This window comes from Canis aureus, chromosome 6, assembly GCF_053574225.1.
Source record: "Canis aureus isolate CA01 chromosome 6, VMU_Caureus_v.1.0, whole genome shotgun sequence".
NCBI lineage: Eukaryota > Metazoa > Chordata > Mammalia > Carnivora > Canidae > Canis > Canis aureus.
This window is the reverse complement of record NC_135616.1, coordinates 16,557,451-16,570,188: the sequence shown is the minus strand read 5'-3', so window position 1 is coordinate 16,570,188 and position 12,738 is coordinate 16,557,451. Positions and strand designations below refer to the sequence as shown.

Below are 12,738 nucleotides of genomic sequence, written 5' to 3'. Positions count from 1 at the left end.
AAGAAGCCATTTTTTCCCCTCTCTAATCTGCCCCAGACCAGTACTTTTGTAAATATATTAAAAATTAAATTACTAGAAAAATGAAATAAAGAAGGTATGCAGAGTACACACCTACTATCCCATGCTTGAATTTTGAGGCAATTCAAATTATTAAAAGTTTTTAGACATATACTTTCAACTTTATATTTATATATAATAGGCCTGTAACATAATTTCTCTGACTAGTATTGGCCTGTTGACCAGCTTGGGTAGATGGCACTCAAACACAGAAAATAAATATTCCTTAATGATCTAAAGAATAGCAGCCTAGAATGACACATCAACTATATTTTATCTATCAAGCATTGAAATATTTATGGGAAACCTTGTATATACAAGGCCTTATGTTGGAATAGAGTACTTAGTGGTGGCGTGGGCTGTCATTCTCCAACGTGCCTGTGACTGAGCACCCCTCACCCATTTTACAGGCTCATTTCATGTCTCTTTTTCACTCCCCTCTGCTCTCTAGTCTATCTAACCACATCCTGAGTCTTTCCTGGCATGCCCTTTGTCACCTGGAAAACTCTATCTTTTTAATTTTTTTAATTAAGAAATCATTTCATGTATACATAAAAAATGGAGAATATAACTGCATATTCATTACATTCTTAAGAAATTAAACATTAGTGGTACCATTGCAGCTCCTTGCATGTCTCACCTTGTCCGTGTTCCTCTCTCAGAGGCCACACTACCCTGGATTTAGACTCCCATGCAGAGTCCATGCATGTTGTATTATTTTTATTAAAATGCTTCTATCTATAGACTATAATTAATCTTATTTCTCATGTTTTAAATATTTTAATAGATATGATATCTTTACACATCCATCTACAATCTGCTTTCTTGGCCTTACTCTGTTTTTAGGTTTATCTGTGTTGACACACCTGGTGGCTCCAGCTCATTCACATTTATTGTGGTATGGTCTTTGTATAAATTTATCACAATTTTATCCATCTCCTATTGACGGACATTTGACTTTTTTGCAATTATTTTTTGTGGTGACAAGCTGTGTCACATTGAACATTCTTATGCATGTCCTTTAGTACCATTCTGAGCCTCTCCAGGTAGAAAGGAGTATCAAGATCTGCATAACACAGCTTTATCTAGTTTCTTAGTGTAGTCTGCTTACCAGCTGCCTCATGCAGCAGCTGGTAAGCAACCCGAGTCCAGGACTTTGGTTTACTAACCCCTGTATCTTGGGAGTGCCACACAACAGCTCAAAAGTGCTGGCTTATTTTTTGAGTTGTATTTTATAATTTTCCACTTACATCGTACTATTATCCAGGAACTATTTTACATTACCTACTTTAATCCTAAAAATCTCATGGGGTCTGTCTTTATTATGTACCCTGCTCTCCAAATGAACAAAGTAAGGCACAGAGTGATGAAGTGGCTGGCTCAAGGTCTCCCACCTCATAACTGACAGAACTAGGATCTAAACCAACGCAGTCTAGTTTGGTCAACAAGCTCTTAACCACTGTATTATTATACACTTCAAATTTTGTTGGATAAATTAGTGAATGAACACAGAAGGACAAAAGCTAGAAATAATATTTTTCATTTGGTGTTATGAAGCACAATTGGGTGTGAAAGGGTGTGTCTTCCAAACTGTGCCTCGTACTTTATGATTTCCTGCCACAGATTTTTTTTTTTTCCCTCCTGCTAAAGGTTTTACGTTGGGAGTACTTCTCTTTCTCAGATGTAAGGGCAGAAGTAATAGTAAGCCTAGGAATCAACCATTAGGGCAGTGATACTCTGACTTGGTTTCCCATCCCTCTCTCTCCAAATATCTCACGGGGGAGGGGGTAGATGAAAAACGCAAGATGTTTCATTAATATTATTTTAGGACAAAACAAATTGTGCGAAGTGTCAGGAATTCAAGTGGATACTATCAGGTCAAAGTGAGAAAGGCTGATGAATTTGTATTCCAAAGAAGGATATCTGCTAGAATCCTCTGTCTTCAATAAAAGTGGATTCTACAACTTTCAAGTTATAATAAGAAAGCAGGACCTGTGCAGTATCACCCCAGCACATTCTGATCATAGAACCCCCACTTGAACTTGCAGTAATACTTCACCAACTGTCTGGAGGAGAACCCTTCCACCTGCCTGCATAAACTCAGTGGGGAGGAAACTACTCCAGGTCTCTGACATTCCAGATCATTTAGGCATGAAGGTAATGCGCACTTCTGAAGGCTGGCCGGAGGAAGTCAACATTCACATCCCAAATAACCAAAGAGTTAGAACAAGAAAGACAACCAGTTCATGTGTAAACAAGTGCCTTCTGTTTCTTGATGAATGTGGTAACTTTTCAAAGAAGGAGGCTTAGTGGGATCCCTGGGTGGTGCAGTGGTTTGGCCCCTGCCTTTGGCCCAGGGCGCGATCCTGGAGACCCGGGATCGAGTCCCACATCGGGCTCCCAGTGCATGGAGCCTGCTTCTCCCTCTGCCTGTGTCTCTGCCTCTCTGTCTCTCTCTCTCTCTGTGACTATCGTAAATAAATTAAAAATTAAAAAAAAAAAAAAGAAGGAGGCTTAGTGCCTGGCAATGTGGGGACACACCTACCTTATTTGCAGCATCTCTGGCCTGCTGAATTAACTCCCTGATACGGTCCACATTATCAGAAATGTTGCCCAGTGGCAACAGCTGTTGGTTGATACTTTCAATCTTGCTCAGAAGATCAGGCAGTTTGTTGGTTAATTTCTTTACTGTTGGTGAGATTATAAAACAGAAATTTATAGTTATGAGTTAGGAAAAGGTTAAATGTAGATTTTTCTCATTGACAATATGTCAAGTGTTATGTATGGTTCCCAAATATTGGATAGGATGACTCAGAGTCAGGCAAATACCTTTCCTAAATACATCATGCCTTTATCCTATAATCTAGATATCAAGTTATCTTTCTTGACCACTATAGAAGAAAAGAAATCTTTGGTTTTTGATCCTTAATATCAATTATAATTTAATACCTCATAATTAAGGGATCTGTATCCCTATAAAAGGAAAAATCAATAGCAATGTTAATGGATTAAAAAAAAATCCTACCTAGGAATGCCTGGGTGGCTCAGTGGTTGAGCTTCAGCTCAGGACATGATTCCGGAATGCCTGGATGGAATCCCACATTGGGCTCCCTGCAGGGAGCCTGCTTCTCCCTCTGTCTATGTCTCTGTCTCTTTCTCTCTCTGTCTCTCATGAATAAATAAATAAAATCTTAAAAAAAAAATTCTACCTAGTCTTTCTAACTAATAGAGTACTCATATTCTTTGAATGTATTATGTGAAGTTACTTTCTAATATTTTGATTTCTAATTTCAGGCTTTACCAGGGAAGAATTTAAATCAATTGACCAGAGCACATAACAGTGGAGAAAATGGATCATAGGTCCTGGCTGAAGGATGCCTGGTACCTGAGTTATCTGCATCAGCGAGAGCCTTGTTGAAGTCTTCGCTCTGTTTGCTCCCATAGGTATCTTTAATTCTTGCCACATCTGTCTGAATGGGGCTGAGCCCATCTAGAACCTCATCTGTGATGTCGTTGGCATTTCTGACCATGCTCTTTGCACTACTGATCATGCCACTGATGTCATCTAATGCACACACAAAGAGAGAGGTGTAAGTATCTGAAATGCTCTACAAAAGAAGCCAAGTACAGTAGGTTGGGAGATGCTGACCTCTCTGTATCCCACGAAGGTCATCCCGGATGACAGTGATATTGGTGTCGATCAACCCTTTCCGAACTGTCATAACTTTCAGAGTTTGCTGTAGGTTGTTGAGAGCCGGACTGATTTCTACAATAAAATAAAGCATCGGGCGGCATGAATGTGCCTAGATGCATAGCCTCAGGGGATTCTGGTTACAGAGGCCAGGAGCATATCCATGCCTGGGTACCAGGCTCCTGAGAAATGCCCATGAAGAAAGAGAGATGCTTAATCATCTAGGGGAGGGTTAACTTCTACTCTGCTCAGGGCAAATGTCTCCACTTAGTGAAGGAAAGGGATGTGACTGTCTTATTCACTGCTATGTCACAGTGCATTGCCTGGCAATATTAATCAATTAATTAATTAATTACTAATATTAAATCTGGCCTTAATATTAGTTCATACCTATTGAATGAATGAATGAATGAGTGAGTGAGTGAGTGAATAATGTAGAAAGGATGCTTCTTTAGTCAGAATATAAAGAAGATGATAAAGAAGTGCCCTTGAGAGAACCTTATCTAAGCAAATAGACACACAAAGTAGGCATTGTTTCTGTTCATTTCCAGACTGATACATTTAAGGTGATTCATTGAAAGGGAGGGAGTTCACAGACATTCCTAGCTGATAATATTGCCATGGAAAATGACCAGTGAATGCTTTAAGATCCAAATGATGATAAACGATCTAAATTATAATTCCAGGACTGATTTAAATAGCAATGTGGACAAATACCTTAGGATCTCTCTTATATGTGGAATCTAAAAACACATCCAAAATGAAAACAATAAGCTTATAAATATGGGCAACATATTAGTGGTTGCCCTAACCCAGGGATGGGAATGGGAAAAATGGGTGAAGGGGATCAAAAGATAAAGAGAAGCAAGCAAGCAAGGTGGTAGAAAACAAAAGAAAAAAATACCAATGTAGTTAGCATCCCAACCCTATTTAAAACACCAGTCCTTTCCTCTTAGCTCAGATTTTATGAAGGGAACAATGTCATACCAGGAAACTCCTGCAATTTGCTAAGCAAATCCTTCTATGTTACTATGTTTTTTTGTGTGTGATTTTTCATGTATTTAATTTTTTAAAATGAAAAAAGATAAATACATTTATTTACTGTCAGAAGGCATCTAATCACTAAAGAGGCTAAGATAACTTATTGGCCATGAAGGAACATGAAAGACCAGAGAAAAATCAAGATATGGAATTTTCAGAACACTGGAATTTGGAGAGATTAAAATGGCTTCATTGTTTTGTAAAAAATTAAATAAATGGGAACATTTCAAAGATAAAATGTATCATTCAAAAATTCTCATGGTTCACAAGGGTAGTGATTTTGCTACTTTTACTTACTAAGATTCTAAGACTTAAGGAATTTTCAAACTCCAGTGACCTGTAACTATGTCTGGGTCTTCAATGAGAAATCAGCCCTGCACATACCTCTACACCGTGCAGGTCGCCAATGCCACAATCACTTGTGCATCAAATTAAATAGGCCTCAAATCCAAGCCAAAACAAGCCTATCACCTTCAAGATCTATGTTCTACTCATGAGATTCTAGTTAATTTAGTACATGTGAGAATGCTAGGTGGAAACATCAATGTAAAATAGACCATGGATTTACAAAGTATTGTCTGCAATGATACTGAGATTCACAAAAAACATTTGTTTCTAGAATTTGCTGCTTCTCCTGATCTTCTAGGTCATTTTCAAGCCCTTGGCTCTCCCAGCCACCAACCTCAATACCTTGCTGGAGCTTCTTCTGTGTTATCTTGGTTTGCTTTAAGAGTTTATCACTGTCGGAACTCAGGGTTTTCGCTTTTCTTGGAAGGTCTTCCTTTATCACTGTCTGCAATCAAACATTTATCAACCTTGAGCATGTGGCACACCTTAGGAAATGTGGAGTGAGATTTTCATCCTACTCTGAAAACCCTTATCTTTAGTCTTTAAAGGATGAGGCTCAAAGGTGAGGAGGAGGTTTAAAAAGTCTGTTTCTTAAAAGATATAGTTAAGGCTGTAAGTAGGTACTTGTGGCTTGGGGAGGTGGGCCCTGCCCTGGTGGCAAACTGACAAATTATGTGACACCTGTCTCATTTTCTCCATGTCGTTTGCACAATACCCTCTTCAGTAACTGAAGACAGACTGAGTTGCTTTTAGATTTTCAGTATTTGGGAGATAAGCATCTTCAACTTTCCAAGAAGACCTGGCCCTAATTCTTTAATGTTTATATTTTCTTCTTTATTTTTAGATAGAGGAATATTATATGGTGCAGAGAAAATCCCAAAGGACTCCAAGACATGCCCAGGTGTTAAGACTAATGACAGGAAATAAATGATTACCAAACTGCGTACAAAAATCTCTCTCTTCTTTGGGAAATGTCAATACTTACTCACAGCCTAAATCATTCCTAGAAAGGAGCAGGCTATACTACTTACCTTGGTTCGACATTGATAATCAGTGTAATTTCCATTTGGTTTTACAAATGGTTTTTCCAACTGTGCTACGTATATCAAAACAGTCAAGTAAATACAGAAGTGAGCCATGTTTGGAGCAAGTTCAAGTCTATTTTATACAAGCTCGATTTAAAAGAATGCTTGTTTATATTCCACAGTGCATACGGAAAGAAAAGGGGTCAAGGCAGGTGCCCACCTGGAGGGCAGACTCGGAGGCCCTGGTGGCCTTGTCAGCCGCATCCTCAGCTGCTTTGATGGCGTTGAGGATGTTCTCATAGGCGGTGGCGGCATCCACTGCACAGCGCACCAGCTCATCTCCACTGGCATTCTTCTTGATCCTGGAAGACAGTGTGGGTGAAGGGCTCCAGCACCCCCCACTGCCTCCCATCCCCCAGCCTCCCTGATTCATTACGCAAATGGAGATCAGAGGTGGCATGGATGCATTTGGGAATCAACCCCCCACCTCCTGCCCGTTGCAGGTTGGGTTGGGCCCTGGGGTCTGCCCTCCACCCTACTCTGAAGACCAGCTGTTGGGGAGGCTTTCACACTAGGCTCCAGCCACCCGTTCAGTTAGATCTCGGGGGTCACTCACTCCTCCAGCTGCTTTGCCAGCTCTTGTAAAGACTGTGCGTGCTTTTCTGCCTCCATCACCAGGGACGCTTTGCTGGCGGACTGGGATAGTTCTCTCACTTTGTCATTTAGTTCATGTCTTTTTTCATTTAAAGTGGCAGCTAATTTTTCATATTCCTATGTTTTCAGGTAAACAAAGACAGTGTCAATTTAAGCTAAGATTGTATATACCATTTTCTTGAACTCTATCGTAAACTTCAGGTTCCTGGGATACATTATTTCCATAGTGGCACTGATAACACTTTTCTAAGTTTTCCCACCATTTGAACATTTTTCTTATGGTGGGTAATCCCTTTGACAAATTTTGTAAAAACATACTGTTATGTTGTAATGTTGTACTGAACCAAAATACTTTTTTTTTAATTTAAAAGTAGTGATTATAAAAGGTATTTCCAAAATACCCGTTGGGCTGCTAATGTGGTCAATCTTTTATCAGTTCTAAATACGTCCCACTAACAAAAGTATGCTTGATATCTTAAAAACAGCATTCCAATTTTGTTTTATTATCACAAAAGTACCATTTGCTCACTGGGGGCTAATTAGGTAAGAACAGACATAGAAAGGACATTATCATTAGCACCCCCTGCCCCTGTGCCCAGGAGGGCACCTCAATAAACACTTTGGTTTATTTCCTTCCGTCTAAAAGACATATACTGCAGGAAAAAAAAAAAACCCATAACAGATTAGCCTATCTCATAGTTTCCTTGTATATGATCTGAATGTTTTTCAATTTTCCAGAGAATGAGTTTTGTCTCTACCTCCTGGCTTTTCCCCATCAGCTGCAGCAGTGTGTTGGTCTGCAGTAAGGAAGAGTCTGCAGTGGTTAGGTACTTGGAGAAATCACTCTGTAGGGAATTCATTTCTTTAACTTGTCTCTGGAGAGAATAAAAAGAGTATCTGTTTGAACCACATGATGGGTTATCAGAAGGCACAGGCATCGTTATTGGGCCACAGCATATAAGTAATTTCAAGCCAGAACATTCTTTTGAACTTAAAGATCATCTAGGCAACCACAGAGTGAAGGGAAATCACTTCAGTTTGCTGCGTGGGTGTGTTGTCATGGTTTCTTCAAACTCAGTGCCAATGAAACAACAGCTAGCACTGTTGAAGAAGCTTTCTATACTGGGAGCAACTCAGCCAATGAGTGGATAGGTAAGTCAGCTCTGGTTTGTGAGGCAGAACAAGAGATTTTCACTAAACAAAGCAGCACAACCATCACCATGATCTACCTGCCAGGCCCCGTGAGGACATAGCAGCGCTTCAACAAGAGAGCACCCGGAACCTGAGAAGGCCAGGCAAGGAGCCGCCAAAGCTCTGAGACCCACAAATTCGGATCATGCTCCACCATCATCAGTGACTCCCAAAAGCAGAGTCGCTGTCTGAAGAGGCTTTGGGAGTTACGCGTATTGCCATCTACTAAGATATTTATTTTCTTTTACTAAATTCTTCTTGTTGGGGGGTCAGTCCTGTGTCATTCCACTCTGATCTTACTGTCATTTTATAAGGCCTCATGCTCATGTTGCTGTCTCAGCATATGATGTGCACCAGTGAAAAGATATACCCTGGAACCTCAAGCTCTAAATCTTGTCTCTGCAGCTCCTGGATGCAGAAAATCCATGAGGCCTGGATTTTCATCTATTTCCCATAATGCAGATAATGCCTTAAAATGCTGTTGCCAGTGATTATGATAATGATGTTTACCCAGCTGACACAAAAAGTCAGTTATTTAAAACATATATTATATGCTTGGATTTAATTATAACAATATTGGTTTCATTTCTCATCTACTTGGCAACATTATTCCTCCAGTACTCCATCAGCCCGGGGCAGGGAGAAAGCAATTTGCTCTGCTTTCCCTGTGGTTTAAGTTCACAATGTTTTCTGGTGACTGAGGAGTAGGAATGACTTTGGTTTTGCATTTAATTCCTTATGCCTGTTTGATTGGCATCTGCTGTACAGACAGGTGTGCACAGATCAGATGTACTGACAAAGTGCCTGGCCAGGCCATTTTATTAATGATAAAGATCCGTGCTCCCTCAGCCTGGTCATTAATGAAAGCATGCCGATTCTGACTGTGAACCCACCTCGAGGGATTCCAAAGTCTTCTCGTTTCCTCGGTTGAGGCCAGTGGCCCGCTTTGCTTGGGCAGATGCTTCCTGTAGCAGGGCACGGAGGTCACTGAGTTTGGCTTCGTAGTCATTTAAAGAATCCCGCATATTCTTAACAAGTGCACCGTTCTCCACTTGGTGCTTCTCCAGCCGGCTCCTTATCCGAGTCAGCACTGTAAAAGATCACTTTTTGTTTTTCACTTGAGAGACGAGTACCTTGAAGCTAGACTATGAAGACTACAGAAGGATCGAGTTTCTACTTATTTCATGGTTTTCCTTGAACTTGCAAGTGAATGAGAAAGGAAACTAATATTTATGCAGTGCCTGCTGTGTGCATGGTTGTGTGCGCAAACATAACCACTTGAAAACTATAATAATATGTCTCCTGGTTCAGATATTGAAATGGACAGCCTGAGAGACTAGGTGACTGACCCAAAGTTGCATGACCGGTCAGCCTTGGCACTTGAACGAGACCTGCAGAGTATAGAGCACAAGCCCCTAACACTACTGCTCACTAATATTACTAACTGCTACTAACACTGTCTCCTCAGTCCAAAGCAAAGACTAATATTAAATTTGAACAATACAAGTGCTAAAAGAAAACTGTTACCATCTGCATATTAACCTCTGACATATCATTTTACTAGAGAAAACAGACCAATATTTGAAAAACTATGCACCAGACTTCTATTACTCCCAGGTTTGAACTAATGAGGCATTTTCCCTAAGCAAAGTCTCTGGATATATTTGGTATCTACACCGAGTTTTTGGTTTCTCCAAGAGTAGTGTTAATATCAGTTTGTGATTCTAAACCCCAGTGGTGGTGAGGCAACCTTTACAAAATGATATAATGAGAAACCTGGATGGAGCTTAATGAAAGAAAAAGAAAAATGTAGTTAAAAAAGGAAAAGGAGGTATCAGTGTCTAATATCTTTGGAGAAGAATCTATTTTTTTTTCTTGCATCATGGCAAGATGCTATATTCTTACAACCTGTTGGCAGCTTGGAGGGGCTATCCATTCTCATTTGATGCTCCTAACAGTCATGTACGCTGGGACATCCGGGTGGTTCAGTTGATTAAGCTTCTGACTATTTTGGCTCAGGTCATGATCTCAGGGTGGTGAGATAGAGCCCTGAGCTCAGGAGAGAGTCTGCTTGAGATTTTTTCCCTTTCTCTCTACCCCACCCCCACCCTTCTAAAATAAATCAATAAATCTCTAAAAAAAAAAAGTCCAGTATGCTGAAATAACAGGTCTCTCCACCTGTAACCGGGGACCCGACCTTGCACTTTGCACACTGTAGTTCAAGCCCATTAGAATGGACTGCATGCAAGGATCTGGGAGTTTTTTTTTTGTTGTTTTTTGTTTTTTTTGGATCTGGGAGTTTTCTTACAGAGCTGAGCCTCTGTTTTTTCAGCTTCTGCTTCTCTCAGGTGCTTTCCAAAGTTGCGGTTCCGTAGTTCTGTCATCATGCGCTCCGCTTCAGCCAACTCTCTAGAAAAATCCCCTGAAGGCAGGTTGTTTCCTTCCCCATCTGTCCCAGAGATCTGCTTCAAGAGAACTAGAAAATATCAAGTAGTTTATTAAACTGGGAATTCTGGACTCCAGCTGACTACTAAAAAACAGAAAAGCGCAGAGATTTTTATGGAGGGTTTATATTAGTTTTTTAGTGTCACTACAGGATCTTTTCCATAATGTCGAACTATTAAGTAGAAAATCTTTCAGAGCACAGAACAGAATAAAAAAATATTTAATTGGACTGAGAAACTCCTTACTGTGCACATTCTGGATGACATTTTTAATCTTTGTGTCCAGCTCTTTTGCACTTTGGGTTGTCCGATCAACATTGTTATGTAATGTTTGTGCTTTTCTGGAATTTATTTGAACCTATATGAAAAATAAACCGATTAACAACAAACCATGTTGATGGGGGGAAACTAACAATATTTGGAGGACCACAAAAAGTTACCATTATTGACTGAACACCTTACCTTTTCTTGCATGGTTTCAAATTCACGATTCAAATTACCCAGTTCCTTTTCTAGACCATCCATTTTTAATCCATGATTTGAAATGGCAGAACGATAGTTGAATAACTGATTCTGGAAGCACAATGCAAAGTGAATCTCACATTAGAGCAGGAATCTAGACTAAGTCCTATCAACTCAGTAATCCTGGTAATGATATGAAGAGATTGATTTAGCAAGCCCAATGCTGGTCTACAGGAAAAGATTGGGTTCTTTGAAATCAGACACTTGAAGAATCTACTTTCTTTACTTTTAAAAAAAGATTTTATTTACTTATTTAGAGATAGAGAGTTGAGGGGAGAGGCAGAGGGAGAGGGACAGAATCTTAAGCAGAATCAACACTGACTAAGAGCCCAACAGGGGGCTCGATCTCACAACCCTGAGATCATGATGTGAGGAGAAATCAAGAGTTGGATGTCCAACTGACTGAGCCATCTCAGGTGCCCTAGGAGCCTACTTTCTGATGTAAGTTGTAACATGGCTCTAAAATAAACTGAAAAACATGAGGAGACAAGAGATACTTTACTTGAGTTAGTGACCTGACCTTAAAGAAATGAAGGTGGTACCATTCACCTGATATATTCCTTTTCAACTCTATAATACATGTCAGTTGTTTTTAACCTATATTTAACATTATAATACTAAAAGCAGTGCCTAAGGCTACTTTAGTGAAGGAATCATTAGATTCAAAGAATCTTATGGCAGGAAGGGAACTGAGAGCTCATTTAATTGAATCCTCTCATATTACAAATGAGAAAATGTAAATCCAGAGCAGTTGGGTGACTTGTCCATGCCACAGCTGTAGAGCTGATCAGTGATTGCTTAAAGACCAGAATCCAGGTTTCCTGTCTTTTCAGGTACTAAACTGCATCATGACTTTTAGAAAGTGACATTGCTGCACATAACATCTGAGTAGTGATTATTTTCCATTTTTTTGGAAAAAAAAAACTTGTTAATAGCTTGAAGAAATGTACAGGAAAAAGCAATACTATTGCCTCCACTTGCATGTGAGAGAGCCAGTGATTGGGGAAAAAAACACAAGCTTTTCAGCTTAGGTCCAAACCCTAGGTCTGCCACTTTGTAGATAAGCCTCACTGAATTTTATCTCCTTCATCGATAAATTGGGGATTATAATATTAAGATGCTAGGTTGTGTTGATGATATTATGAAGTGTCATATACACATGAACATTCAAAACTGTTACTTCCCTTCTCATGCTTATTCCTAGTGAATTTTAACAGTGTGTGATTTAGAAAGAAGATCTATTTTAATTTTACTATGGGAAAACTGAGGCATATCACTCTATAGAATGTTAGAATACCTGGATAAGTAGAGTAGGTAAAGCATGGAATTCGATCTTGGTTCAAATTCTAGAACCACCTTGTACTAGCTGTGTGATGGTGGTCATGTTACTTAACTCTAACATGCCTGGTAAATGAAGATAACATTATTTTCCTCATAGGACATTGTGAGAATTAAATAAAGTGCTATCACAGAGCCTGGCTCATAGGATGGGCACTAAAATGCTGGTTCCCTGCCCTTCGTCAAACTGCAGGATTATATTGATGACACCAAAGTAACTCTGGTAGCTTCTTTTTCTCTCAAAACATAATGATTTTCTTCCTCTTTCTAATAGACCTGTAAATCATGGACTAAAATGTATCCTGATGAGATGGGAAAGAGCCATTTTTCTAGCATGGTTTTTTGCAATATTAAGTTCCCTTTTGAATATAGGTTTGAACTGTGTATGTCCACTTGTACATGGATTTTTTTCAATAAATACATTGGA

The 12,738-nt window shown here is 39.6% G+C and overlaps 1 protein-coding gene across 2 annotated transcripts in view; it reads right to left on the bottom strand.

The window, feature by feature from the left end:
* LAMA3 (laminin subunit alpha 3) overlaps positions 1–12,738 on the bottom strand; it is a 250,657-nt gene that overhangs the window by 39,120 nt on the left and 198,799 nt on the right. For both annotated transcript variants that reach the window (XM_077900280.1, XM_077900282.1), the window contains 11 exons: positions 10,914–11,024; positions 10,698–10,809; positions 10,316–10,483; positions 8,901–9,097; positions 7,575–7,691; positions 6,779–6,933; positions 6,383–6,524; positions 5,480–5,582; positions 3,707–3,823; positions 3,443–3,622; positions 2,603–2,745 (listed from right to left, as the gene is read on the bottom strand). In XM_077900280.1, coding sequence (XP_077756406.1) covers positions 2,603–2,745; positions 3,443–3,622; positions 3,707–3,823; positions 5,480–5,582; positions 6,383–6,524; positions 6,779–6,933; positions 7,575–7,691; positions 8,901–9,097; positions 10,316–10,483; positions 10,698–10,809; positions 10,914–11,024 — 1,545 coding nt within the window. The remainder of the gene's footprint in view (positions 1–2,602; positions 2,746–3,442; positions 3,623–3,706; positions 3,824–5,479; positions 5,583–6,382; positions 6,525–6,778; positions 6,934–7,574; positions 7,692–8,900; positions 9,098–10,315; positions 10,484–10,697; positions 10,810–10,913; positions 11,025–12,738) is intronic.